Consider the following 26,691-nt stretch of genomic DNA (forward strand, 5'->3'; position numbering starts at 1 on the left):
ATAATATATGAGATTTTCTAAGTTATTAATAGAAATAAGTAGCATAAAATTGAAGAATTACATATGAATATGAAAAAAAACACAAAATTGTATGAATAAAACATTACCTAGAAGTGACAAATGCTTATAAACACCCTACTATTTTTACAGAATTTATAAACACCCTATTATTCTTATAGTTGGACAATTAAAGAATAGAGTTTCATTTCGTAATGAAAAAGCTATTTTTTTAAAGTTGAACTTTTAAATGAAATTTTATTTAGACTGTTTTAAAGAAAGAGATAAATTCTTTAAATGTTTCATAAAAAAAAATCTTTGAACCAAAACAAATTTCAAAGTTCTGATTATTGATATGGAAAGGGTTTTGTTCTTGAGTAAATTTGTAGCCATAACAAAAATAAACATTAAGTGTACTTATGGATAATGATTTTGTAGATTGCAAACATGCCAAATTAACACCATGGATCCAAATCTAAAACTCACTCCTTTAAGATTGAGAACTTTTACCTAATCCTTTGTTCTACCGCAAAATGGCTGGAATACTATTAATGTATCTAACAATTTGTAACCCTAATATAAGTTTTTTGACCATAAATTAAGTTATTACATGCTACAATATCACATTCCTCACTTGTTGAAACATTATGGTGAAGGATTAGTGTTCCTTACTTTGAATAAGAAAACCCAATCAGTTAGAAATTCACTCAACATCAAACCAAACCAACAGGGAAACATCAGTGTAAAATGCTATTGCTTAATTATCATTTCATTCATGGCTTCGTTCATTTCAATCATATTAAATTGATTGATCACACACACATTCAATTAGTTAGTTCGTTTTACTTTAATTTTTTTGATTTACTAGTATTATATTATTGTACTACCGGATAGGCGAAAAGACAACCGAATAATCGAGAATGTCAAATGATCCACTTAATCTCAATAGATTCGGTAAAACCTCAGTTAATCATAATCAAGTCAGTTTATTTATAAAACGTGATTAAGACACAATTAGACTATCTTTTGGATCCACGAGTGGGTTCATAACAGTTGAGACTCATAAAAAGGACACAATATATATATTAAATTAATTACATTTGAGGTATTGTTCACTTCGAAGCGGAAAGTTCCGTCACTTGTGTCGATTTCAGAGAGTTAAGAGAGAAATGTGTATATAAATTATTATTTATTTCGACTCTAAATAATATGAGACTATATTATATATATATATAACAAAAAAATTATTAAATATAAATTAATTTTAGAAATAAAAAATAATTAGTTACTATATTTAATAAATTAGATACTATGGTAGAGAATAAAAAAATGTTGGTATCTAAATTGATTTCTATTATTAATTTATTAATAATAGCATTTACGAATAATTTTTTTAGTCTAAAAAATAATAAATAATATATAATATAATCAATATAGTAATTAATTATTTTTTATGTCTGAAATTAATTTTTATTAGTAATTTTTTTAATTACTATGCATTGAAATTACATTAGGTACTTAAAAAATTAAAACAAAAATCATGGTATCATAACAATCAAATTAAGAAACTAGAGAAACACGCTCCTGTTGTGACTATGTGGACTATGGGGTGCTGAAAGTAGAGCCCAAAAAATGGGGGAGTGCAAATAAGAATTTGAAGAGCGAAAGCCCAGCCCACCTAACTCCCTTTTTTCCTTCCCGCCATTAAGAGTTTTGCTCCCATTATTTTCTTCTGCTTTTCTTGCAGTGTTCCTAAGTGGCGAGTTTTCTTCTCCCACTTGAGTTGATTTGAATTCAATAAAATTGAGTTAAGGCACAGCGCTAGCAATCCATTGCACAGCAGCAATGAAACGGGGAAGAGAAGAGAGCATGGAGGAATCGAGTTCTAGGGTTTCGCCCACTCTTCACCATCCCACAGCAGGCATCATCAAGCGACTTCGCCTCGAGAATTTCATGTGTCATTCCAAACACGAGACCGAGTTCGGAAACCATGTCAATTTCATCACCGGCCAAAACGGAAGTCAGTTTCCCTTTCTATTCAGTATTCATATATGTGTGTGTTTGTTTTTCTTATGAATTCAAGATTCAGTGTTTGGCAAATCTGTGTCATGTATGAAGGAAAAGTATACGGTGTTTGTTTTGTTTGGGATTTTGCAGGTGGTAAGAGTGCAATCCTAACTGCACTGTGTGTTGCATTTGGCTGTCGGGCCAAAGGAACTCAAAGAGCATCCTCTTTGAAGGATTTCATTAAAACTGGTGCCAGGTAAGTGTGCTGTTTTCTATCTCTTTGTATGAAGAATTTGACCTTAGATGGATTACACCACTGGGGTTCCGAATGAATAGAGTTATCTACAAGGTTATTATTCTTAGTAAGAAGATGGGCTGGGATAAAATATTCTTAGTAAGAAGATGGGTTGGGATAAAATATTCTTAGTAAGGTTCTTGATTCTAAGTTCAGTACATTGGTCTCCTATAATAGGAAGGACCCTGAAGAATTGAGAATCTTGCATCCAAACTAGATGATAAATGAATGGAGCTAATTGTGGTTTGAGTCTAGTGATAATCAACATTTCTGTTTTTATAGTTTATTTGTAATTCTTAAATAAGAAAATATGCGAAGTGATTTATATTATATTAGGGGGGTGAATTAGGATACATTGTTTTCTCTTCTTTTGTTCATATTGTTGATATAGTTGCTATTGGACATACCCAATATAATGTTTTTACGCAATTCTTTGTCATTCTATTCTCTCTTTGTAGTAATGCTGTCATCCAAGTTGAAATTCAAAATGAAGGAGAGGATGCTTTCAAGCCTGAAATATATGGTGACGTTATCAATGTAGAACGTAGGATATCTGAATCCACAAGTTCTACTACATTAAAAGATCACCAAGGTGTGCTTCCATTCCATGTGTTTGTTGTTTTTTTCAGTACAAAGCCTATTACTGCTATGATGTTTTAGTTTACAACAGATTAATTTTCATAAGATATAGGGCCCACTCGTACGCTTATCAAATTTTATTGAGATACAGGGCCCATGTGTGTATGTTTCCTGATTTAATAGAAGCCGAAATTCCTTGTTTTGGGAGATTTCTTCTAGGGATCATGGCCGAAAATCTGTCTTCATTTGTTTAGTGTCCTGATTTATTATTAGTATAATTTTAGAATAATAAAATGATATTTCTTCTTCATGATTGATTAGAATTACATGTGCTTTTATATTGGAAAAGATGACTAGGGGAGATCCTAACCTAACCATCTGATTACAGAATAAATACAAGGATATGACAGGGAGAAAATAAATGACAATAAAATAAAGTCATATTTGAATAATCTTGTATTGATCCTAACTATCTAAATCTTTAGAATAAAGGAGAATAAAATAAATTCGGATCTAAATGATCTTATTTTGGTCTTAGCTACCTACATCTTCCAAAATCCTTAATTGAACTTAAATTTAACATAAAGACACATCAAATGGTCATTCCCCTCACGTTGATTCATGGATGTCCAGGATGCCCAACTTGCATACAAAGAATTTATAATCAGGTCTTGAGAATCCTTGTGTAAGAATTGTTATGACTTGCTACGAAGTGGAAAACAATGACATACTAATTAGGCCTACATCTGCCCTCTCTTTTATAAAATATTTGTCAATTTCAATATGCTTTGTCTGATCATGTTGAATTGGGTTTAGGAAAATGCTATTTGCAGCCTTGTTATCTCAGTAGAACTTCATGGGAGAGTCATAGCAAGTTGTAACTAAATTCTTGAATAACAAACTTATTCAACCTTTTTGTGCCATTGCCCTATATTCATGATTTGCATTACTTCTAGCCACAATGTTTTGTATTTTGCATCTTTAAGTGACCAAATTTCCCCAAAACAAATATACTGTAGCCAAATGTTAACTTTCAGTCAGCAGCTCTGTCCATATTTTGAGAACAGTTAAAGTCCTTGTTGCGTAATTTTCTTGAAAAGTAGTCTTTGCCAGGGAGCACCTTTTAAACTCCCCAGAATCCAGCAAACTGCCTCAAGATGTTCTTCATGTCAAGCTTACTGTGAAGGCTATATTTGGTCAGATATAAGATAAATAAATCCATGTTCTCATTAATTATTATTGAATGTCTAATGATGATTAACTGTGCGTTAAATAGGGTTAATTTTCTGGTGGATAATTCCCAGAGAGATGAGTTTTCTTTATAAATAAAATGTTACATTACAGTAATTAATCAACCCCTTGGATAAGAACTTTTTTTTTATAAATGATTGTTAAGGATGCTTTTTTCACCATTATGTTCTATATCTGGGGTTTGTTGACAGGAAGGAAAGTTGTTAGTCGAAAAGCAGAGCTTCTAGAAATCGTTGAACATTTTAATGTAGGCTTTCTCTCCTGGAGCACTTATTTTTTTAATGTTCTATCTTGTAGTAATGTGACATCCTTTGAACCTGTTCTTATGCTTTGCTTAATTGTTGTATGATGTATTTAAAAAGCATTATTATTGACATGCTTGATTCCCATTTTATCTTTTGAAGGGGGATGTCTGAGAATAATTAATGTACTTGAGTAGGTCAGGATTAGTAATATATTTTATTTGATTGTTTTTGTTAGAGTTCCCATGTCAACTAATGACATGGATAGGGTGGAGTATATAGGTGAGATGCAATCTTCAACTTACAAGCTAATTTTGTAAATATGAGTCAGAGTTTTGATTGAATTCTTTGGGCAAAATTCTTTGTGCATAAGTAGGGTTAAATGTTAGATTTCCTATCATTGCATTCGCCTAAATAACCAATAATAACATGTTTGAATTTTCTCTTAAAAGCTTCCAAATACTTTTGAGTCTAAAGTAACAAGACACTGTCTTATTTTGAACCAAAACTTTCAATTAATACTCCACAATATTCACCCGAACATGCATTAAATCTTCAGCAATGCCTTTATTTTCTTTTTCAGTGATTTCTTTCTTGCAACTTTTTGTGAATCTCTTCATTTGCAGATTGATGTGGAGAATCCATGTGTAATTATGACTCAAGACAAAAGCAGGGAATTTTTGCATTCTGGGAATAACAAAGATAAATTTAAGGTTAGTTCTTAATTTTTTTTTTTTGATCAGCAATAGTTAGTTCTTAAAGTTGGTGTTATTGTTTCAATAAACCTTACTAGAAGCAACACTGACACTTTATTAATCAGTTCTTTTACAAGGCCACACTTCTTCAGCAAGTCAATGATCTGCTGGAAAGCATTTTCAAGGAAATTACTATGGCATATGAAGTAATTAAAGAGTTAGAGACTGCAATAAGGCCCATAGAGAATGAACTTAATGAGCTGCAAGTTAAAATTAGAAACATGGAACATGTTGAACAAATATCCATACAGGTTCAGCAGTTAAAGAAGAAACTTGCATGGTCGTGGGTTTATGATGTGGACAAGCAACTAGAGGAACAAAATATAAAGATTGAAAAGTTGAAGAACCGGATACCTACTTGCCAGGCTAAGATTGATCAACAACTGGTATGTTAGCCTATGTGCTTAGCACTCAGTAGTTTTCATTTTGTCAATACAATATGAACTTTTCTTTGCGGTTTGACTTCACAAAATTGACTTGCAAGTGGAGATATACACCCTTATATACTATAATATAACCTTCTCCTTAGTCGATGTGGAATCTTCCACATACTCTATCACATCACAATGATAGCTGGACATTTCAAGTGTGGGAAGAAATATTTGTGAGAGGTTCAAAAATAACAGTTTGATAGCAGGTGACATGTAGACCTACCAAACCTTACTACAATAAACCTGATATCATTTTAGAAACTGATTTTTAAGCTTAATTCAACCTCACAACTTATTTACACCCACTTATATATTATATTTTGGCTATATCTTTAGTCAACATGGGATCTCTGACATTAACATTAAGCAAAGATTGTTTACAGTAGAACATAAAAGATAGGATTAGGAATTTCATTGGCTGTTTGTGTATAATTCTCAGTTTTTGCCAGAATTGCTAGTGCCTTCTACATTTAAAATCTAGATGGGTACATAATGGAAAATTATTTAATGCATTTTCACACGGGATAAAATTTAACATATAATTTGGTCTTGCTAAATATGTGATTACTCATAGTATGATAATTTGTTTGGTTTGCATTTTCATTGATACTAGTGTTTGTTAGGACCTTGAATGGGGATATGGTAATTTGTCAGACTGCAGACCAGCCAGCATAAGCCCATTGTGTGGAGGGTCTACCCGGAAGGAAAAGAAGTTGCAGGGAAAGAATGTTGAGGTGGCAGAAAGAGAAAGGGGTGAGGCAATCATGTGAGAGGAATTTTCTTCTATGGGGATTGTGTAGGGAGAGACTGGGTATGCAGAGAGAGTCATTTTCAGTTAGGGTCAGAGAAATTTCCATTCCCTAAAAGAATTTAGCTCTATGGGCCATGGGGATATTCACTCCTCTGCATTTTCCTTCTACACCAGAAATAATACATTGCGTATTTTCTTCCATTGTTGATCCATTTTCCTGTTTTTTGTTATTCTTGTTTGCATCCATGTTGTAATGAAATATTTCAAAAACAATAAAGGTCATGAATTTATAGTAGGTTTATCTTGTGTCAAAATCAAAATACATTGGGTTAACAACATTGTACTCTCTCAGTAAGATGCTGAGGTGGTAAGGTAGGATTGGCCAAAAAGCAAGAAGCTTGTGACCAATTCGTTCTACTTGCTGTTTCCACGACAGAAAGTTCTTGGAATCAAGTTGAATGAAGATTGGATGTGAGAAAGTGTTGGCTACGTGAAGTTCTTGATTGAACGAAGAACTTTCTGCAAAAGCCATGCTTTGGGTCAGTTACAAGCTTATGATAGCGTTATAGAATTCCCAGGAAAACAAAAGAGTGTAAGATAAAGTGAACTAGAAAATTATCTTTAGTTCAAAATTTAGAGACTGAAATCTTAAATGTCTACGCAATATGACTCATTCCAAAGTTAGCAAATAACTGAATACTTGACAAACTAACTAATGGATGAAATGTAAAGGATATTACAATGAAATGAAAATGTAATGCAAACTCGAATGGGCATCTTAACATAAAGTAAATATCTCTAGTACAAGATAGTATTGGATAGTTTTCATATATTTTAACTTAAAATGTTATTTGCTAAGGCTTGCCTACAAATATGATATAATACATCATTATTAACTTTTGTTGCTATCTTCACTGTTTCTTTTTCTGTGCTTATTTTATCTCTAATAGTGTTAAGTTGGACTCTAATTTCTTTTGCAGCATTTGGTTGAAAAGTTGAAGGAAAGCTGCTCCAAGAAGAGGGATGAAATTGCAAGAATGTTGGAGAAGACATCACAAGTTAAGCAAATGAAGGAAAATTTAAACCAATCTGTGTCCATGGTATGTTAGAAGTGGGTGGTCTTACTCCCAGTTCCTCTTTTGCCAAATGCTTTGTTTGAACTATATGTGGATCAAAGTTTCATACTGCATTAGTCCTTATTCAGCTATATGATTGTCATTTACTTGAATTAGGTGATTTGAATATTTCATACTGCACTACTCCTTTTTCAGCTATATGCTTGTCATTTTACTTGAACTAGGTGATCTGGAAGACTTTCCCCTTTTTAATGTGTTAGGTTATTTTTTTCGGATGTGGTGATATCAGTTTCTTCCTGCCAGAAAATATTAACCCCCAAACAAGGAAAAAAAATATTGAATATGCTTCTTTATTGCTGAAAGAAAGGCTAGAATCACCCTAGAGCAAAGGTATATGAGTATACCCCCAAAGGAGCTCCCCTCCTGCCCTTTACACACAAAAAGATCTACCTATATGAATTACAATAAAATAAATAACAGAAAAATAACAAAACCAACTAACATGTTACAACTTTGACCCTTTGCTTTTCCTATGATAAACCTGCAGAGCCTTTATAGATTTCTCTTGGACTCTGTACTATAGTATGACTAATTTTATGCATCAATCATTTTCATGCTTTTGATTTTTATTAATATTTCTTCATATTCTGTCTGTTGCAAATTCATCTTTCTCCTTAAAGGCAAAGAAAGATGCTTTAGAACTCAAGGGAGACTACAGATGATTATTTTATATTTCAATAATTATCTTGCTTTTGATTTTCATTACTCGTACTTCATATTCTGTCTGTTGCAAATGCATATTCCTCCATGAAGGCAAAGAAAGAGGCATTTGAACTTGAGCGAGACTGCAAAAGCAAAACTAGCAACATACAGAAGATGGTACGGCAACTTAAAATGCTTGAACAACAAGTACAGGACATTCGCGAGCAGCATGCAAAAAATACTCAGGTTCTCCAAGTGATACTTTTTTCAGTTTATTGTTCTCGTTCCTTACTCTATATCTATGCTAATACTTTTTTTTATTTAATTTTGTTCAAGTTTCAGCTCGTTTCTTTTTTTCAGTGAAACACTTTGCTTTGTTCATTGGTTCCTTCGATTCTTTTTGACATCTTTTTATTTAAATCTGGATATTGTTCTGAAGTTGTTGTGGTTGGTGGTCACTTCTGACGTGCTTTAATTGCGACCTCTCTGGGATGCCTTCATTGGATCCTCACCTTACTACCTTGTAAGCCAGCTTTTGGGGTTGAGTTTAGGCTCTAAGCCCAAATTATTAGATGATATTAGAGTCTGTTGTATGTCTATTCTTGGGTCACCTGCATTGCCATGTTCTTGTCCCATAGCCCTAGATGTGAGAGAGTGTGTTGGAAAGTTGCTCTAGTTGTGGTCACCCTTAGCCTGCCTTAACTGTGGCTCCTTGGGCTTTCTTCTTTTCAGCCGGAGGGGTTGGATTGGGGGAAAACTGTGTGGTGTTTTTTGGTTGGCACTTTGTTATGGCTTATAATATATTTAATTATTGATTATTGACACATGTCATATTCAACTTAAACTACCTATTTGTTAGTTGTTACTTTTCAATTTCTTTTCAGTATCATTTTCTGTAATGTTTATCACTTTTCCTTTTGGTTGTACTTTGGTTTTAACTTTTGATCTGCTTCATCAATTTGAATTGCTCGTATTTGATAGCAATGCCATTTTTTTTTATAAATAAGCTTCAGTTCCTATTATTTTTCATAATAATGTAGGCTGAAGAATCTAACGTGGAGGAGAAACTGAAGGTGCTTAAAGATGAGGTTCATGCAGCTGAGTTAAAGCTTAAGGGGTTATAATTTTACTTGTGTGGTTTTTCATATTTGTGTTTTACTTGGGATTTGAAGTTCTAGTTTTTAATTATCCTTGGTCATTTCAGATTGAAAGAAGAAGATGCTTCTTTAATGGAGAGCATACGTAGGCAAAATGATGAAATCCAAAAGATAGCTGATAAGGTGTGCTGTTTACTAATGCTTTTAAATTGTGTTGTAATCCTTATTCTCTCTTTGGTTGCTCGTCAACACATTTTTTTTACGGTTTTGATTTTCTAATTTCAATTAAATTTTCAGAATTTTTACATGTTCTTTACCTTTTCTTGTAACACTAAACTTTCTGTAATGTGTGCCTTTTAATGGGCTTTTTTTATTTAGGGAGCTGATAAAAAGTTATTGTTTCCTTAAAATAAGATAAACCAAGCATGCAATAAATCTGATTATGAATTTGTCTGAAAGCTGTTACTTTGTCAGAGTGCTAGTCAGTCGGAGGGGGTTCTTTGGAATTCTAAATATTGGAAATTAGTAAATGCACTTAGGGGATAGTATGTAATGTTAGAATTTGTTCAGTGTTCATGGAAATTAGTATACGAAGTTGGACTCATTTAATATAGCCTTGCAAATTGTCTCCAGCCACTAAGTCTATCAAGAGTCTATATATATGGATGGATGTCATGCATGTACTCATTTTCTTGAGTAAGAAAGCTGATTCCTTGTGTATAATTCATTTCCTTTTCATAGATTCATGATCATGAAAAAAATCACCATGCTATCATGTGTCGAATCCGTGATCTTCAACAACATCAAAACAATAAGGTATAACAAATATTGCAGTTCTTTATGAAGCTTAAAATGTTGCTTTTAGTTTTTGCTTTTGTGTATTTTGTTCATTTCCATCAGATGTAATAGACTGAATAAATTTTTGTAAAATTCCTTGCTTTAATGTTGATAAGAACAGTATTTCATGGCTTTGACAATCTTTTTGGAAGCAGATTACTGTTTTTGGAGGAGGCAAAGTAATCAATTTGTTACAAATAATTGAGAGGCACCACCAAAGGTTTAAGATGCCTCCAATTGGTCCAATTGGTGCCCATTTGGTAATATAACATGTAATCCCTTTTGTCATATATTACATATTGCTTTCCCGGCATATGCAGAGTCTTTTGGTTTGAATGAAATTAAGCGTCTTTCTTTGGTTAGCTGTGTTGCCTTCTTCTCAGTGGAAGAAATAAATGAAGACACTGATATAATATAACTATATAATTTTAATCTCATTTGTCAATATTTTTCTCTTGGTTTCTCATATTTGGATAAGATGGTTTATTTGCTTCATTTTGGGTTTATGCACCTGGTTTTTCTGTGGGGTTTATAGGTATCAGGTTTGGTATTTTTCTCTTTTCCTTGATACAGTTAGGACATGGGGGACTCCTGCTCTGTAATTCTATTTTATTTCCTTCTAAATTCTTATATATTCTCAGTTCCCTGGTTGTTAGTTAATCTTTACAAAGGTGTGACTACATGCTTAATGCTATCTATCCCAAGTTTTCTCATTGATGTAATGCCATTTTCAAGTTTATTTCTTAGCCTTGTCAATTAATTAAATTGTGGTTGGTTTCGCAGTTAATAAGCCATACTAGATTGTATTACTTGGCATTGCTTTTTATTATTTAGCAGAGTTGCTTAATATTGATAAATAGGTGTTGCATGTCAATTACTTATTCAAATTATTATGTTGGATTGTTTTTATGGTTTAACAGAAGCTTCTTCATGGCAATAAATGGGCACTTGCCCTTGAATATGCTATTGGGAGATTGCTCAATTCTTTTATAGTGACTAATCATGCGGATTGTCGTCTTTTGAAACAATGTGCGAAGGAAGCAAACTATGGTCACCTTCAAATTATTATTTATGATTTTTCAATCCCAAGGTACATTGTTAGCTCCATATCCGTTTGCCTGTTCCTGTCTTAGTTTGTGTTTCATATTTTTGGTTGTGGTCATATTCTTTTACTTTCTGGTGCATAGGTTGACGATACCACAACATCTGCTTCCTGATACAGAACATCCATCAATTCTTTCTGTCTTACAATGTGAGAATCACACTGTGATTAATGTCCTAGTGGATCAGGTAATTGACTAATATTTGCTTCCTGAAAATAATGTTCTATCTCAATGAATATTGATTGCTTATTTAAAGGAAATCACAGTTCATTTGGTTTATATTTTCCTTATTTTGTTCTTTCCCATTCTTTCCTACATGTTATTCTGGGAGTGGGAGGATATCTTATCCTTGTTTTAAATCTTTTCAGTTATAAACTCTTCTATCTGAAGTTATCTTTTCTAAGCTCTCCATCAATCATTTCCAAAATTAATTATTCTTGCATATTAAATATATCCCCAGTTAGCCACATTTTTTCGTAGATTGTTCTATAACTGTTTTTTTTGTGTGTGTGGAATTCTTTCTTTTGCATGTTCAGAGTGTTGGGTTTTCCCTTTTGTTATTGGCTGGTGTTTGTTGACTATCTTTACTATATGTGAGAGATGAAAAAGAAGCCAAATTCTTGTTGCAATTATGTCTGGCTTTGGTGCATGTGTGGGCAATATGCAATTCACAAATCTTTATAAGAGATTTTTTTGGATGAGCAGTTGCTTCATAACTTTATGCTCCTGGCTTTTACTTGGTGTAAAGGACTGTTTTTATTGGTTTCTTTTAAAGAAGTGTTACATATTGGGTGGCTAAGAGAGAAAAATAGATGCACGGGATTCTGAAAACTGTGTATATGGACTTCAGTCTATTTGATATTAGTTGACTTCAATAAATACAAATAGTTCTAGGATATTTTATTCATATATACATGATATGACATACCTATAAATCATATTCTAATGCTAATTCGATATCCCTGTAATTATAAAGATTCTAATTAAATAAGGAAACAATTTATAAAATGTAAAAGAAAAATGCATCCTAAGATATCGTCTATAAGATACTCTAATTTTTTTTTATGATAATATCATAAGATATTTCTCATATTTTTAACTCTCCTCCTCAAGTTTATGCTAACTAAGATTTAGCTTGTCACAACAAAATAATTCACTGCAAATTAAAAAAAACACAAAAATTGAGCTCCACTATAGTCAATAATAGGTGGAGAGAAAAATAACTTAGTCAGAGTCAGATTGATGGAATGTTTATTAGCTTGAGAGAAATTCATGGCGAGCAAACCAGACCCGTCCTTCTCAAAACCACATTTGGAAACATCAACCTAATATTATTGGAGACTCAAACTTGAAACTAAGTTTGATAACGAATTTTGGGATAGAAACAAGGTTAGGGCATATAAGGTGAAGTCAGGGTTAGTGCATCTGGTACAAATTTGGTGCCACTGCATCTTGGACATAGATAGAGTCTGGGCATTTGAAAGGTGGAGTGTAGGGTGTGTCACAAAAAAAGTCAGCGATGTTGTATGACAGTTGCGAATCAAAGTGAAAAGCTAGACCAGGACACAATAGAGATGTGTCAGTGCCACTTTTTTCTTTTTTGGGAACTCAACAGCGCAATAGTAATAAAACAGGTCATGGAGGATGACACCACTTTGATAAAATGTTGAAAGAGAGAAAAATAAATGCAAGTTGATAACTGTGTATGGGTCCTTTTTTGTATAAGCTAATTGAAATAAATACAAATAATTATAGGAGATTTTTTTCTTGTATATATGATAAAATAATGCATATAAATCATATTCTATTCAATGTGATTGTAATAAGATATTTTGTATAATTATAAAGATCCTAATTAAATATGGAAACAAATTATAAAGTATAAAAGAAGAATAAATCTTAACTGATTATCTAAGATACTGTAAAATATTCTGAGATAAAATCATTAAATATTTCTCATATTTTTAACAATAGTGATTAGGTACTAAAGAATTTTTAGATTCAGAGAAAATGAGACAGAAAATAAAACTGCTAAATGATTATTGAAGTTCTGATTCCTTAAACTAAAAGCTCAGTGTATGTAGTACAATGTAGTTGTAACAGAGAGAGACAGGTGGTAGTAGCCAGAGTAATTAGCTCCGCTGAGTTGTAAGCTACTTAATGAACAAATACATATAGAGAGAGATATTAAAGCATGTGCTCAAACATAAGCTGTATGTATACTGTCATTCCTCCTCCAAATTAGAGTGAGAGGTGAGAAGTGCTGAGAACCCGGACTATAATAAACTGAGCCTGGTTTTGTAAGGATGTCAGCCTACTGCTCTTAAGCATGAATGTAGGAAACAAGAGCTTTTGGTAGGGACTTGGTTATTGTGGGGTGCCTTAGTTCACATTTAGTAGTATGAGATGCTTGGTGGAGTTCACTAAGTGCTTGAAACATTTAAATACTCTACCAAACATCCCATACTATTTGATGCGGGGCTTAGGCATCTATAATACTAGGTCCCTATCACAGCACTGCTCCTAAGCATCGACAACCAGCTCTAATACCAATAAATAAGCAGCGCTTGGGGGACCCCCACCCTAAAAATGTAGCTCTTAAGCGGAAGAATCAATGCTTAAATACTCCACCAAGCATCTTATAGTGCTTGATGTGGGATTTGGACACTATAATACCTGAGTCTGTATCATTTTTATTGTTTTTCTTTTGGATTTAATATAGTCCACTGAAGAATAATGTCCTTAACACAGTGAAAGTTTTATGAAATAGTATGAAGAAGAAAGAACTTAAACAATGATGGAATGGAGCACTGCTCCTTGCAATATGAAAACTGAAAGATAGTATACTAAGTATGATAACTGCTCTGCCACTGATAGAACCAACTTCTCTCTTTACCCTGAAACCACCATGTACCCTCTCGATTATTTTTTTGTCTTCCACTTAATATGTTTATTGCTTCTCTAGGGAAGTGTTGAGAGACAAGTTCTAGTCAAGGATTATGAAGTTGGGAAAGTGATTGCCTTTGAACGAAGGATCCACAATTTGAAGGAGGTCTACACAGCAAATGGATGTAGAATGTAAGTCACTACTAATTGACATTGCAATTCAGTGTCCTGCATGCACAACTTCTTCTGTAAATAGATACTGTTATTTACTAGCAATTCATATTTATACAACACATTTGAGTGAAATGGCTTGGTATATGGATAACATGGTGAGTGACCCTTTCAATGAATCTAGGATAGGCTCTGATATCATTTTACAAAGTGGTTTAGACCTAACTCAACTCTACAAAACTAGCTTGTGGTGAGGGTTTTTCTCACTTATATACTGTGTTTTGTCACTATTTCTAGTTAATGTGGAACTTGGGTTTTCCTCATTGTGAACTCGAGTCCTTGGCAGGAGAGTTCTTGCATTCACCTCTCAGTGTTTGGGGTTCCTTTTCCAATCTTTTAACCCTCTACTCCTTTATATGAAAAAGACAAGATTATTTATCTTGGATATTATATAGCTGCTGTCTTTCTAGTAAAACGTGTGATCAGTCAGTGTTCCTTGATATTGTCTTAGAACCTCAATAAGAAAAGCTTTTTGGGATTCAGTCCTGTTACAGCCATGCTCCTAGGCCCTTCTAACATGTTGAAATACAATACTTATCTGTGATGATATGTTCCATTTTCTTTCAACCAAATGCTTCAGCATGAGTTCCAACCCCTGTTGTCAATTCAGTACAGAAGTTTTAGTACGTAGCAGTATGGATCAAAGCTTCAGACTGATGAAAATTTCTTGTGTACGTGTGTATCTTCAAGCCATGGCCCACAAGTTGGAACTGTGTTTCCTAATCTAAGTTCTTTTTAGGTTTTCTCGAGGTCCAGTGCAGACTGTTCTTCATCCAAATAAGAGGCAAAGAACTGGTCGTCTTTGTGGTTCTTTTGAAGATGAGATTGAGAAACTTCATGCTGAAGCATCTGATGAACAAAGGGTTGCCAATGAATGTAAAAGAAATAAAAGAGTGGCAGAAGTCAAGCTGGAGGAACTTGACAAAAATATGAGTTCTATTAAGGTAAATTTTTGTATTATTAGATTATATTTTTCTTCAAAAACCTTCTATTTTTTTGCAATATCATATTGCTTGAAGGAAAGAATTGATAACACCACATGATAAAACTCTGCTTCATGCTTAAATAAATCGCTGAGAACTAACTCCAATGGTAAGCTACAACCATGACTGCTACATGACCACAAAAAGAACATATCTTGAGAAGAGGACTTAAAAATCTTCCTTGTGTAAAATTCTAAATCCTCTAAAATGTAAATAATATTTTAAAAAAAATACTAAAATGGATAAGATAAAACTATGTTTTATTTTTTAAGAAAAGAATCATTAACTTCATTATTACCTTTTAACATGTACCGGTGATGTGTGCTTGATCTGATGCCTTTTTGTTTTTGTTTTCTTTCTTTGTAGAGACAATGTGTAATTGCTGGTAAAAGTTTTACTTCGAAGAAGCTAGCTCTGGAGGAAGAAATGCATTTGCACACCGCTGAAAATAGTGCAACACCTTTGTCCTCTGTTGATGAGCTTGTTGAAGAGATTTCAGTTTGTTCTCTATCATCCATTCCATTCTTCAACTAGACATTCTACTTGTTCTAAGCAGTAGTGTTAATAATTTTGTGAAGGCACAAACATGCAGTGAAAACTATTTTTTTTTCCTTTTCATACTTTTTTTGGTTGGGTGTGGGATGGGGGATGCAACTTTAAGGAGGTTGTGTCCTTTGCCCTACACCTCTGCTAACAGCAGGTAACAAGAAGAACAGAGGGCCAGAGAGAGTTGAAACCCCAAGGCAAACTGATCTCAAGTCATTTGTTAATATAGACAATAATCAATTTTTATATTAGAAAGAGACTTATAATTGAATCCATCAAATGTTAAGAATGAGTTGTGCTGTAAATTTTAACAAAGCTTCATAAGGCTGATTGATTCAAGTTTATTAGAGACACGATAGGGTGCAAAACTTTTAAAACCTGCTACTGGTTCCTAAGACATTGCAAATTTGATATTTTGTTTCTCAGTTGAAATGATGTTTTATTCTTACTGAACACCAGGAGATCCGGAAAAAAATAGAAGAAGAACAAGTTTTGCTAGAGGGCCATCAGCAAAAGGGGCTTGAAGCAGCAGGAAAAGCAGATGATCTTAAAGTAAAATTTGACAAACTGTGTGGTATGATATAATACGAGTTATTCGTTTCATGTCAGTGAGATCATCTGCAGTTCTGTTTATTGAATTGTAGAAAGGTTATGTGATGCATATTCTATTGGATGCCATAAAATGTAGAATCAGCGAATGGTGAAATTGCTGCCCTGGAGAAAGCTGAGAGTGAACTTGTAGAAATTGAAAAAGAAATGGGTTCTGCAAAAAAGGTTTTTTTTTTTGTTATTGAATACCTGAAAATATCTTCTACCCATTTATTTTTTAAATTGCGTTGTCTTTTTTTCTTCTTAAAAACATTTTACAGGCAAAGGATCATTACGAGGGTGTCATGAAAAACAAGGTCCTACTTGATATTGAGGAGGCAGAGAACCACTCTCAGGAGCTTACAAAGAAGCGCGAGGTGCATATTGGTTAAGATTAGTGATGTAAATATTTTAGACTGAACTATCATTATATGCTTATCACTTTTTCTATTAGATGCGAAAGCAAGTATGTGGTCAATGAACTGGACCATTTAGCATCTTAAAACTAAAATGTTTCTCTTTAGATACTAGGAGATACTATTGATTACTGTGAATATTCAGATATTGTAGGGTTACAAGTACAATAAGTTATTATTAATTATTGTATTTATTTCAATAATTTATTTCTAGGGTGTACATTAAGAATTTCTTTCCTATTTTAATTTCTTCTCTAACTTATTTCAAGTGTTTTAAAATGAGAAGAATTCAATTACTTACAGTTTTTTCCACTATATAAATTTGAAGTAGAAATTAACTAAAAGTTATGCAGGATTGCATTCTGCTTAATTCTTTTTTTTCTTGTGTTGATAGCACCTTATCTAGGAAATATTTGGACATCAGAAAACCTGAAAATCCACTTGATATTGCATGTGTCATGGAAACTGCCACTGCCTAGCTAACCCATATTGACAGCCTTGTAATCCTAAAGTATGAAATTATTAAAAATCCCCAAATTAGCTACAAATACCAAAATGTAAACAAATCCCAATTCATATAAATATTGTTTTATTCCTCATGCTGTAATGCAAGCCCTATTCTTATTCATATGTCATTATCCATGAGAAGATCAATGTTCTTCCTGTAGCAACTGAGAGAAAGAGAAGTGTTGGAAAAAATATTGTGAAAGCTCAGAAGAGCAAGGCATTCCCATTGCATATTGGTCAAGAAAGGACCCTTGAGAAACCCAATAAATCAAAACCTTTTTGGAAGATAAGGAAACAAACCTGCCCAATGTTAGTTGTGTAGGGAGAAATATGGCTATATTTTTGGGGATTTTGCTCCAGCTGGATACTCGAAACTTCCATAAGAAGTGTACTTTTCAAACGTTTCTAATAGATAGAGAAAAAAAGCAAGCATCTTAGACATATGTACTGCCATCTCCAATCTGCACTAGAGCTTTTTTTTGTACTATCCTTTAGATTCTTTTCTGTAGATCCCGGATTTTATACTTTATATTTTGCTTAACCGTTAATAAACAAGATTATGTGATGAATGGAAAGATTACCTTGCTTATTATTACAAGTGTTGTGTGCATGAAAAAAATCTGCTGTTAACTTCACTAATCCTATGTGTTCTGGGATTTACTCATGCATTATTGGATAACTCAGTAATCTAAATCATAAAAGATATATTAGTATCTATATCTTGCTGATACCAACCTTGGTTCAAACTGCAGGAAAGCGTTGAAAAGGCTTCCATAATATGCTCTCAGAATGAACTTGATTCATTAGGAGGTTGTGATGGGAATACCCCGGAGCAAATCAGTTCTCAATTAGGAAGACTTAATCAGACACTTATGCGCGAGAGTCAAAGGTTTGACATTAATATATTTATTTATTTTGTCAGGTTGCTATGCTCGAGCAGGAGTTCTGTTTGTATGTCTGCATTATGATTTTCTCTCATTTTGGTTTCCCTATTTAGGTACTCTGAATCAATCGATGATCTTAGGATGCTGTATAAGAAAAAAGAGCGTAAGATTATGAAAAGGCAGCAAGTTTACAAAACCCTTCAACAGAAATTGGATGTATGTATTTTTTGGTTTTATTTATTCTTTTCCATAAATGCAATTTTGTGGGCATTTGTTAGGTATAAATAAAGCCACCTGTTTGCATTCACCCAAAATATTTATCTTTTGGATTAGTTTGTTCTTTTGATGGATACCGATCCTTGCTATCCTATTCTTCTACTATATAAATTAAATTTCAGCACAAATAAGGTCCACCAGGCATTGTCCCACGTGATGGGACCCAAAATTATGAATAGAACAACTGCGAGACAAAATTGTTGAATGAGCTAAAACAGAGAGATAAATCCCTGTTACAGGACTATTGTTGGGAAGCAATGATGATATATGAACAATGGTTGGAGCACATCTCCTTGCAGAAATGGAAAACAAGAAATATAGACTATTGAACTCCCCCTGCCCCCGGAACCCCATTTTCTTGAGGAGGACCCATTTCTTCACTTGTCCCAGCCAACCAAATTATTCTTCAAAAGAATGATGACCCAATCGGTTACCTCCGACACATCCATCTTTCTCATCTTGCTGCCTGATTGCCAAATTATTTTTAACTGTAATCATGATAGATTAATTTCCCCTTTTTTCTAACTGCACTTATGAAAGCTAGATTATAGCCTTAAGTATTATGATTAGTGTCCCTATATAGTATATATACACTTAATCCACCTTCTTATTATCAGAAAATAGCTTTTAGTTTTTCAATATCCCTTTTCAAGTGTGATAGAATTCTTTTACTTGTTCATTCTTCATTTGATGCAGACATTTGATGAGGTGACGTTCTTGGTTAATGCTTTTTAGGGAGTAAGTTTTTCTATATTGTTGCAGGCTTGCCAGAGAGCTTTGGAGTTACGAACGAGAAAGTTTCAGAGAAATGCAACATATCTGAAGCACCAACTTTCTTGGAAGTATGCCTTGTTGTTACTGTCACAAGATTTTTTTTTTCCTTTTAACCTTGACTTCTTTAAATCATCCTCAGATTTAATGGCCATTTGAGAAAGAAGGGGATTAGTGGACTTATCAAAGTTAATTATGAACAGAAAACCTTAATGATTGAGGTAAAATTACTTTGTGATATATATATTTCTTTGCAGTATCCTTTACCCTCCCTTTTCAAATAAGCAAAATTTTTATAGTTATTATTTTTTTTGTGAAGTGAACAAATACTAATTCGTGTTATGTCAACCTTCAGTTTGTACCTGTATAAATGTGTTTCTCGGACTTCAGTGCGTGTGACCTAAATTGTTTCCTTTGTTTATTTTAATTTATTTATTATTTTTAGGTACAAATGCCACAAGATGCATCAAACAGAGCCGTTCGAGATACTAGGGGGCTTTCAGGTTCGATATAGGATAGTGATGAATATGCTGCCATCATAGGATGAAATATATATATATATATATATATATATATATATATATTGGTTTATTTGTTGTCGTTTAATTTCAAGGCAGATGATTGAGGGAAACAGTTATGTGTTGATGTTGAAACTTTAGGGTTTAGCCCAGGAAAAGGGAAAATAAAGATGAAGGGTACCAACAAATTAGATATTAAGATGTTTCTATCAATTACTATTACCCCATTCACGTGTTTGTATGGATTTCATTCATTACTACTACTAGTACTACTTGTTCAGGCCCAAACTCACTGCTAGTAAAACTTGTTACCCTAATATCTTCTAATAGATTGCATAAGTTTATATCTTTTATGCCAGGGGAAATTATAGTCTTTGCATTTGGGCTTAACTTAACTCTACAAAAGTGAGAGTTGTCCCTCACATCCGAGCTCTGCTTTAGCTTAATCTCTTGTCAATGTTGGACTTCAGTTTTTCTTCTATACATCCTCTCACGGCCAACACTAACGGGTTTAGTGTTTGTATAAAATGATAGGTGACCTAATAACAGATTTAGGATAAACTTTTCTTAACATTTGAGTTTGAGTGTTAACCTTACAAAATTAGCATGTGAGGTGAGAGTATTTCCCACTTATATTCACTACTTCAGTCTTATTTGTAACTAATGCAATGTAAATAAATGATCTGTTTGCATGATTGGTACAGGTTGTAGTGCTAACCTGGTTAGGTTGCAACCTGTATAGTGATGCAATAGCATTATTTCTTTGGTTAAAAAAAAGTTATCTGTTTACATATGCATTGCTTTGTTTTTGTACATGATTTAGTCATCCATTCCACTAGTGATTTTACTTAGTATTTGTATATTTTTTTATATATTTTTTTATAATTAGGTGGGGAGCGTTCTTTTTCAACATTGTGCTTTGCGTTGGCGCTTCATGAAATGACAGAGGCCCCTTTTAGGGCAATGGACGAATTTGATGTCTTCATGGTAAAATTGTTTGTTGCTACTAATCTAGGATTATTACTTTTAACCTTCATATAGTTAATAATAGTGCTATAATTTGGTTGCTTACTTGGCCATTTTTAGATGTATGTAGTTTTGTTTTTTTTTTTATTAGCAAAAGAATAAATAAAATAAAATGAGACACTTCAGGGTGTCTCAACCATTATACAAATAATCTCAACACAAACTTCTTATCTTCCAACCAGTTGGGCAACACAAGCTTCATATAGTTGTTTGACGATTTGCATCCGGTTTGTACTAGACCCATACCCATTGATCCCCCATTTTTTTTCTCCATGTCTTATATTATTCACGACATTCTTTGTTTCTATTTACCTGTATGCTTACTTAGTACCAAAACCTTGAACTTTTTATCGTTATTGAGAAACACAGATTTTTTAGTATTTTTTTAATCTTTGCGCAGTTATTTGTATTTAGTATTTAATATTTAATTATATAAGCTATGCACCATACTGCTATAGTGTTTGAGGTTAGCTACCTTCCATGATTGATAAATATGCTTTATACTTTGTTTTATATAAAATTTAGAAATCTGTTGAGTTTTCTAAGGTGGAATTTGGATTTAATCTTCAGGATGCAGTAAGCAGAAAAATCAGCTTGGACACTCTAGTTGATTTTGCGGAGGCGCATGGATCACAGTGGATATTCATCACTCCGCATGATACTAGGTATTTCTTTCAACAATAGACCTAGATTATTATCATTTCAGCAATCAGCTTCCAAGAACTGCACTATACTAAAGTATAAATAGGTTTTATGAACTCAAAGTATAATCAAAGAAAATATAGGAAAGAAAGGAAATTCTTTTATTGATGACTGTAAACCCTAAAATATCTCAAAATTGGATAAAATGGATGAACAACCTAGATCCCCAATCTTGACTATATTATTGGAAAAATGATGGTTTGACGAATCCAAGAGTTATATATTACTCTTCATGGGATGAATTTAGAAATAAATATATATAATAAAAGATAAATTTGTAATTAAATGATATGAAAAATTATTAAAATAATAGTATTGAGAGTTGTAATGTGGTTATATAAAAATGGTGGATTCTCAATGTATCATTATTCATTATTGATATCTGAATGTGCAGCATGGTGAGGACGGGAGACAGGATAAAAAAGATGCAGATGGCTGCTCCTCGTTCTTGATCCTTTGTAATTTGCTTTATTTATGGCAGCTGCAAACCCTATGAAACTGTATTTTTTTTATTCTTTGTTTAATCATGTCCATTATCTGATAATTATATGCTTTAAATTTTATTTTGTTGTATGGTGTTTGAGGGGCAAGTTTAACCCTGATCTATACATTTTCAGTTAAATATTTTATTTAATTGATGTAAATAAGTAGATAAGGTTGTGTCTGGAACTATTCCTTAAATATATTCCAATTTTATCTGAGTGAGAGATAAAATTTATGAAGCTACAATAAAATTGTCTCATTTTTTATTTCGGAAAGTAGACTATTTTCAATGTTAAGAAAGTAAATAGAAATGCCCTTAATTTTGTGAAAAAAAGAATTGATGAATAAAATGTAGTAAATCTGTTGTCTCTAAGTTAAATCGAATTATGTATTGTTTCAAGTAATTTAATTGATAACTAATTAAATTTCTTTTCACTAAGCCAAATATTATCTCAAATATAGGTGTGTTAGCTCATGAATGGTTTTTAAATATCTTTATCAGCAATTAATTTGTTAAATATTTAAATTTAAATTTCACTACTTTATGAAAAATTAATAAACAATTTATTTTATAATTCTTAGGAACTATATAAGTGAAATTAGCTCCAAAATGAAAATTCTAGGGTTTAGTCATTGATTTTTAGCTAGGAAACAGTGGCATGACTTGTTGAACAGATGTGATAAGAGTTAAAATGCTTATTTATATTAAATATACACAACTTATATATAATATTGAATATAAATATGTTTTGCCACCAATCTATTAAAAAACGTATTATAATTATTGAGGGAATAGTCAAATTCATCTGATGTTTAAAATAATGAATTCATTAGGTTTTACAAGCAATTTTAATAACATAAAATAATCGAACAACTTACTCAAACAAAATTTACCATTGGAAAAACTTTAGCATCTCTTATATTTTTTATACAAAATATCTATAAGGAACTCAATTTTATTTAATCTAAACAGAGTCTATAAAACCTTAGTTAATCATAATTAAACCAGTTTATTTTGTAAAACGTGATTAAAGTTACAATTGGGCCCTTTTTTAGACTCACGAGCGGATCCATAACAATTGAGGCTCATCCAAAATGTATAAATACAAGAGGAAGTCAAACATCTGAAGTAATTTTTCTCTCTCGACTCATCGGCATATTACACTCGGACTAACTTGATTTGTCAGAGTGCCTTTACAAGTTCTCCTCATTTAATCAGAAATCACCACACCTAGAGATCGTGAAGACCGGAAGCAAAAACAAAAGAAGTCACTCTAAAAGAAATCCGATTTGTAAGAACATTAATATTTTAGAATATTTTAATGTTTAAATTTGAAATAAATAATAGATGTAATTTAAAAATGTATTGTGTGGATTATATTTATTGATTTGGTTGGGAAAATTAGAGTAGGAGAAAACAGCATGGTTAATAAAAAGAAGAAGAAGAAGGGTGAATTATAAAGAAGTAACAAGAGTTAGTTGTGAAGTGAAAAGGCCTTACTTGGTTATTACTCCTCCATTGGTGGCTTCTGTGACCCATTCAATTGAATCCGAATTTTAAATGCCGTTAGAACAAGACAAACACACATAACCAATCTTCTCTTCTCTTCTCTTCACTTTCTCTACACATATTCTTCATTCCTTCATTCATTACCGTTGTGGCCTTCCAAAAAGCACCAAACAAAACAGAACGATGCCGTTTCGATCGGAGAACGATAACCCTAACCCTACCACTCCCACTCCGCCATTGAAGAAGCCATGGTCGGAGCTATGGACCAAATCCAAACCCATAAACCAAATGGTCATGGCAATGAAGCTTCACTCTCTCTCTCCTCGCCTCGCCGCCAAACACAACCCCACTCTCTCTCCTTTCCCCGCCGTCGCCGACCGAACTCTTCTCTTCTCCGACGAGATTCTCCTCAAAATCCTCGCACTCCTCTCCGACTCCCCTGCTCAGCGAAACTCCAATGCTCTGGTCTGCAAGCGCTGGCTCAATCTCCAAGGCCGTCTCATCCGCTCCCTCGCAATCTCCGACTGGAACTTCCTCCTCTCCGGTAGACTCATCCACCGCTTCCCCAACCTCAACCACGTCGATTTGCTCTCCGCCGCCTTCATTTTCCCTCGCAATTCCGCCGTTCTTCTCAGCCACCGCCTCCTCTCCGTGCACCTCCATTCCGACCTCTCCCCCAATTGGTGCTTCTGCGAGGAAAACATGCTCCCCGTCGAAGTCATCGACAACGGCCTCGCCACCCTCGCCGCCGGGTGCCCTAACTTGCGCCGCCTCCACGTCATCGGCGCCAGCGAAATGGGGCTGCTGAGCGTCGCGGAGGAGTGCCCCACTCTGCAGGAACTCGAACTGCAGTGCTGCAGCGACAACGTTTTGCGCGGGATCGCGGCCTGTACGAATCTTCAGATTCTGAAACTCGTTGGGCATGTTGATGGGCTCTACAGTTCGGTGGTTTCTGATATTGGGTTGACGATTCTGGCTCAGGGGTGCAAGAGGCTGGTGAGGTTGGAGCTTTGTGGGTGCGAAGGGAGTTTTGATGGTGTTAAGGCCATTGGGAAGTGTTGTTTGATGTTGGAGGAGTTGACGTTTTCTGATCATAGGATGGATGGTGGTTGGCTTGCTGCTATCTCCTTTTGTGAAAATTTGAAGACTTTGAGGTTTCAGTCTTGTAAGAGGATTGATTCCAGTCCTGGGATGGAGGAGTATTTGGGTTCTTGCCCTGCTCTTGAACGGTTGCATTTGCAGAAATGTCAACTTCGGGATAAGAAGAGTGTTTCGGCTTTGTTTTCGGTGTGCAGGGCTGTCAGGGAGATTGTTCTTCAGGACTGTTGGGGATTGGATAATAGCATCTTCTGTTTTGCAATGATGTGCAGGTAATCTTCATCTTCTCTTCTACATACAACTTGTTATGGTTTGCATAAAGTTCTTGTAGAGATGAAAATGGAATAAGCTTCTTCCACTAGCTAAAATTGGTACATGTAATTTGTAGAAGTCTATTTGAAAGCTCAATTCATTCCAAGTTCTTGTTTTGTAACTGCTTATTTAGAAGCTTCTCCAAACAGAGCATACACTTTTACTTTCTTCCTTCTCCTGTTTTGGCAATATTGGATTTGAGCACTATGTCTTTCAAACAGGTTTAGCTTCATTTTGTGAAATGCAACTAACTTTTGAATTCAATGTTGTTGGAGTGGTTCTGTTCTTCTATGTTATTGTGCTGCTCTTTCCACTCACAATATATATGAAACTTATGGTGCAACAAATTAAGAATGAACTTGAATGACTTGAAACTTATTTGAAACCACCGGTTTGTTATCTTTTTTCTTATTGTTTTGCTGTTGTTATTATTTCTCTGGGGTTATGTATGACCCAATGGTTGTTTTGTTGCTGTTTTCAGGCGGGTAAAGTTGTTTTATTTGGAAGGGTGTTCATTACTAACTACAGAAGGTTTGGAGTTAGTAGTTCATTCATGGAAGGAGCTTCAGAGCCTGAGAGTAGTGTCATGTAAGAACATAAAGGATTCTGAGATCTCTACTGCACTAGCAACCTTGTTTATCACTCTGAAAGAGTTGAGATGGAGCCCTGATACCAAATCACTTCTTTCATCCAGTGTTACAGGGATAACCATGGTGAAAAAAGGTGGTAAATTTTTCAAAAGGGCACGATAACTAAATCTTGAATCTAGGCCATTATGTTAGAATCAGGTTATTTTCACTGACATTAGTGAAGATTTGTACCAAATTATTTGTATTCACTTTATAACGGTTAACTTAGATGTTGACAGTGCAAATTTGTTCTTTTCTTTATTGTTTTCGGTCATTCCGAGGAAGAAAGGTTGTAATGTAATAATAATAATAATAATAACAACGTTTTTTTTTTCCTCTTCAAGAAGAAACCATGCTACCGTTATCTGTGGTGGGCCTTGCACTAAATCAAGTTTAAACTCTTTTTCTTATGATTGTTCACATGTCAATGTCGTGGAGCAGTTAAAGTTGTTAATGAATGCACTTTTGATGTCTTTTGTTCTTCATACGTTATTTCTGCACAGACATAATAATACACCGACAAATGCTGTTCTTTTTAATAAAAAATAACTCCTATTGTAGGGAAATTGATACAGAATTTTATCATTTTTAATGTTAAAAATTATGTATTGGGAACTGAGAGTAAACCCAGCAATACGATCAATTGGCTTTGGCCTGAAAACTTAATATTAAATAAATATTTTCCTAGAAATTTAAATATATATATATATATATAATATCTATAAATATCATGATTAATGATTAATGATCAATAATTTGTATTTAAATATTTTTTTAATACCAACCTAATGTTCCTGAATACAAAAATTAAGTAATCTCAATTAATTAAAGCAATTTTGATGAAGACAACTAACTAAGGTGGGTTTAGGTGAGGATAACGGACGATTCGTTTTTGGAAAATCAGTTTTATTCATTTTCGGTCTAGAATTTACTACGCCTTATTCCTTAAGTAATTTGGTATGAATTTTTTGTCATACATTCGTCATTGTGTCTACTGAGTTTTGGCTGAGATTTGAGCCCCAATTCGTTCAACAAGATTCGCAATAAATTTTTTATTCATCATTGTTAGACTCAAAGGAATGTTCGTTTGTGAAACTGTTTGATTTTTTTCTATGTGAATACTCATTCGTTTGACCTGAAATTTATCGCGTTTTGTCCAAAATTCAGCCGAGATTCTTATGGGGAATTTTAGGAAAAAACTA

At 33.6% G+C, this 26,691-nt stretch overlaps 2 protein-coding genes across 4 annotated transcripts; both read left to right on the forward strand.

Moving 5' to 3' along the window:
* Window positions 1-1,645: 1,645 nt before the first annotated feature.
* LOC137824751 (structural maintenance of chromosomes protein 6B) lies at window positions 1,646-22,186 on the forward strand. 3 transcript variants are annotated; one of them, XR_016517381.1, is made up of 28 exons: window positions 1,646-2,017; window positions 2,155-2,260; window positions 2,758-2,891; window positions 4,321-4,376; window positions 4,998-5,084; window positions 5,192-5,512; window positions 7,289-7,408; window positions 8,198-8,332; window positions 9,127-9,203; window positions 9,291-9,366; window positions 9,925-9,999; window positions 10,176-10,280; window positions 10,941-11,110; window positions 11,208-11,310; window positions 14,089-14,201; window positions 14,980-15,184; window positions 15,590-15,721; window positions 16,229-16,343; window positions 16,458-16,543; window positions 16,639-16,759; window positions 18,033-18,169; window positions 18,278-18,380; window positions 19,203-19,282; window positions 19,354-19,432; window positions 19,657-19,714; window positions 20,619-20,716; window positions 21,326-21,420; window positions 21,852-22,186. XR_016517381.1 is itself a non-coding variant. In XM_068630426.2 (28 exons), the coding sequence occupies exons 1-28, from the start codon at window positions 1,843-1,845 to the stop codon at window positions 21,907-21,909; spliced, it is 3,195 nt and encodes a 1,064-aa protein (XP_068486527.2). In that variant the 5' UTR covers window positions 1,646-1,842; the 3' UTR covers window positions 21,910-22,186. The 3 variants fall into 3 exon arrangements, 2 of the variants coding, with proteins under 2 accessions (XP_068486527.2, XP_090153479.1); XM_068630426.2 differs by having other exon boundaries at window positions 16,639-16,734; XM_090297353.1 differs by lacking the exon at window positions 4,321-4,376 and having other exon boundaries at window positions 1,719-2,017; window positions 16,639-16,734.
* A 1,292-nt stretch (window positions 22,187-23,478) lies between these two features.
* Window positions 23,479-25,833, forward strand: LOC137831050 (RNI-like superfamily protein). Its single transcript, XM_068638562.2, has 2 exons — window positions 23,479-24,820; window positions 25,342-25,833. The coding sequence occupies exons 1-2, from the start codon at window positions 23,634-23,636 to the stop codon at window positions 25,610-25,612; spliced, it is 1,458 nt and encodes a 485-aa protein (XP_068494663.2). The 5' UTR covers window positions 23,479-23,633; the 3' UTR covers window positions 25,613-25,833.
* The last annotated feature ends 858 nt before the right edge of the window (window positions 25,834-26,691 follow it).

The sequence above is a fragment of the Phaseolus vulgaris genome, chromosome 11 (genome assembly GCF_051622355.1).
Source record: "Phaseolus vulgaris cultivar YP4 chromosome 11, ASM5162235v1, whole genome shotgun sequence".
Taxonomy (NCBI): Eukaryota; Viridiplantae; Streptophyta; class Magnoliopsida; order Fabales; family Fabaceae; genus Phaseolus; species Phaseolus vulgaris.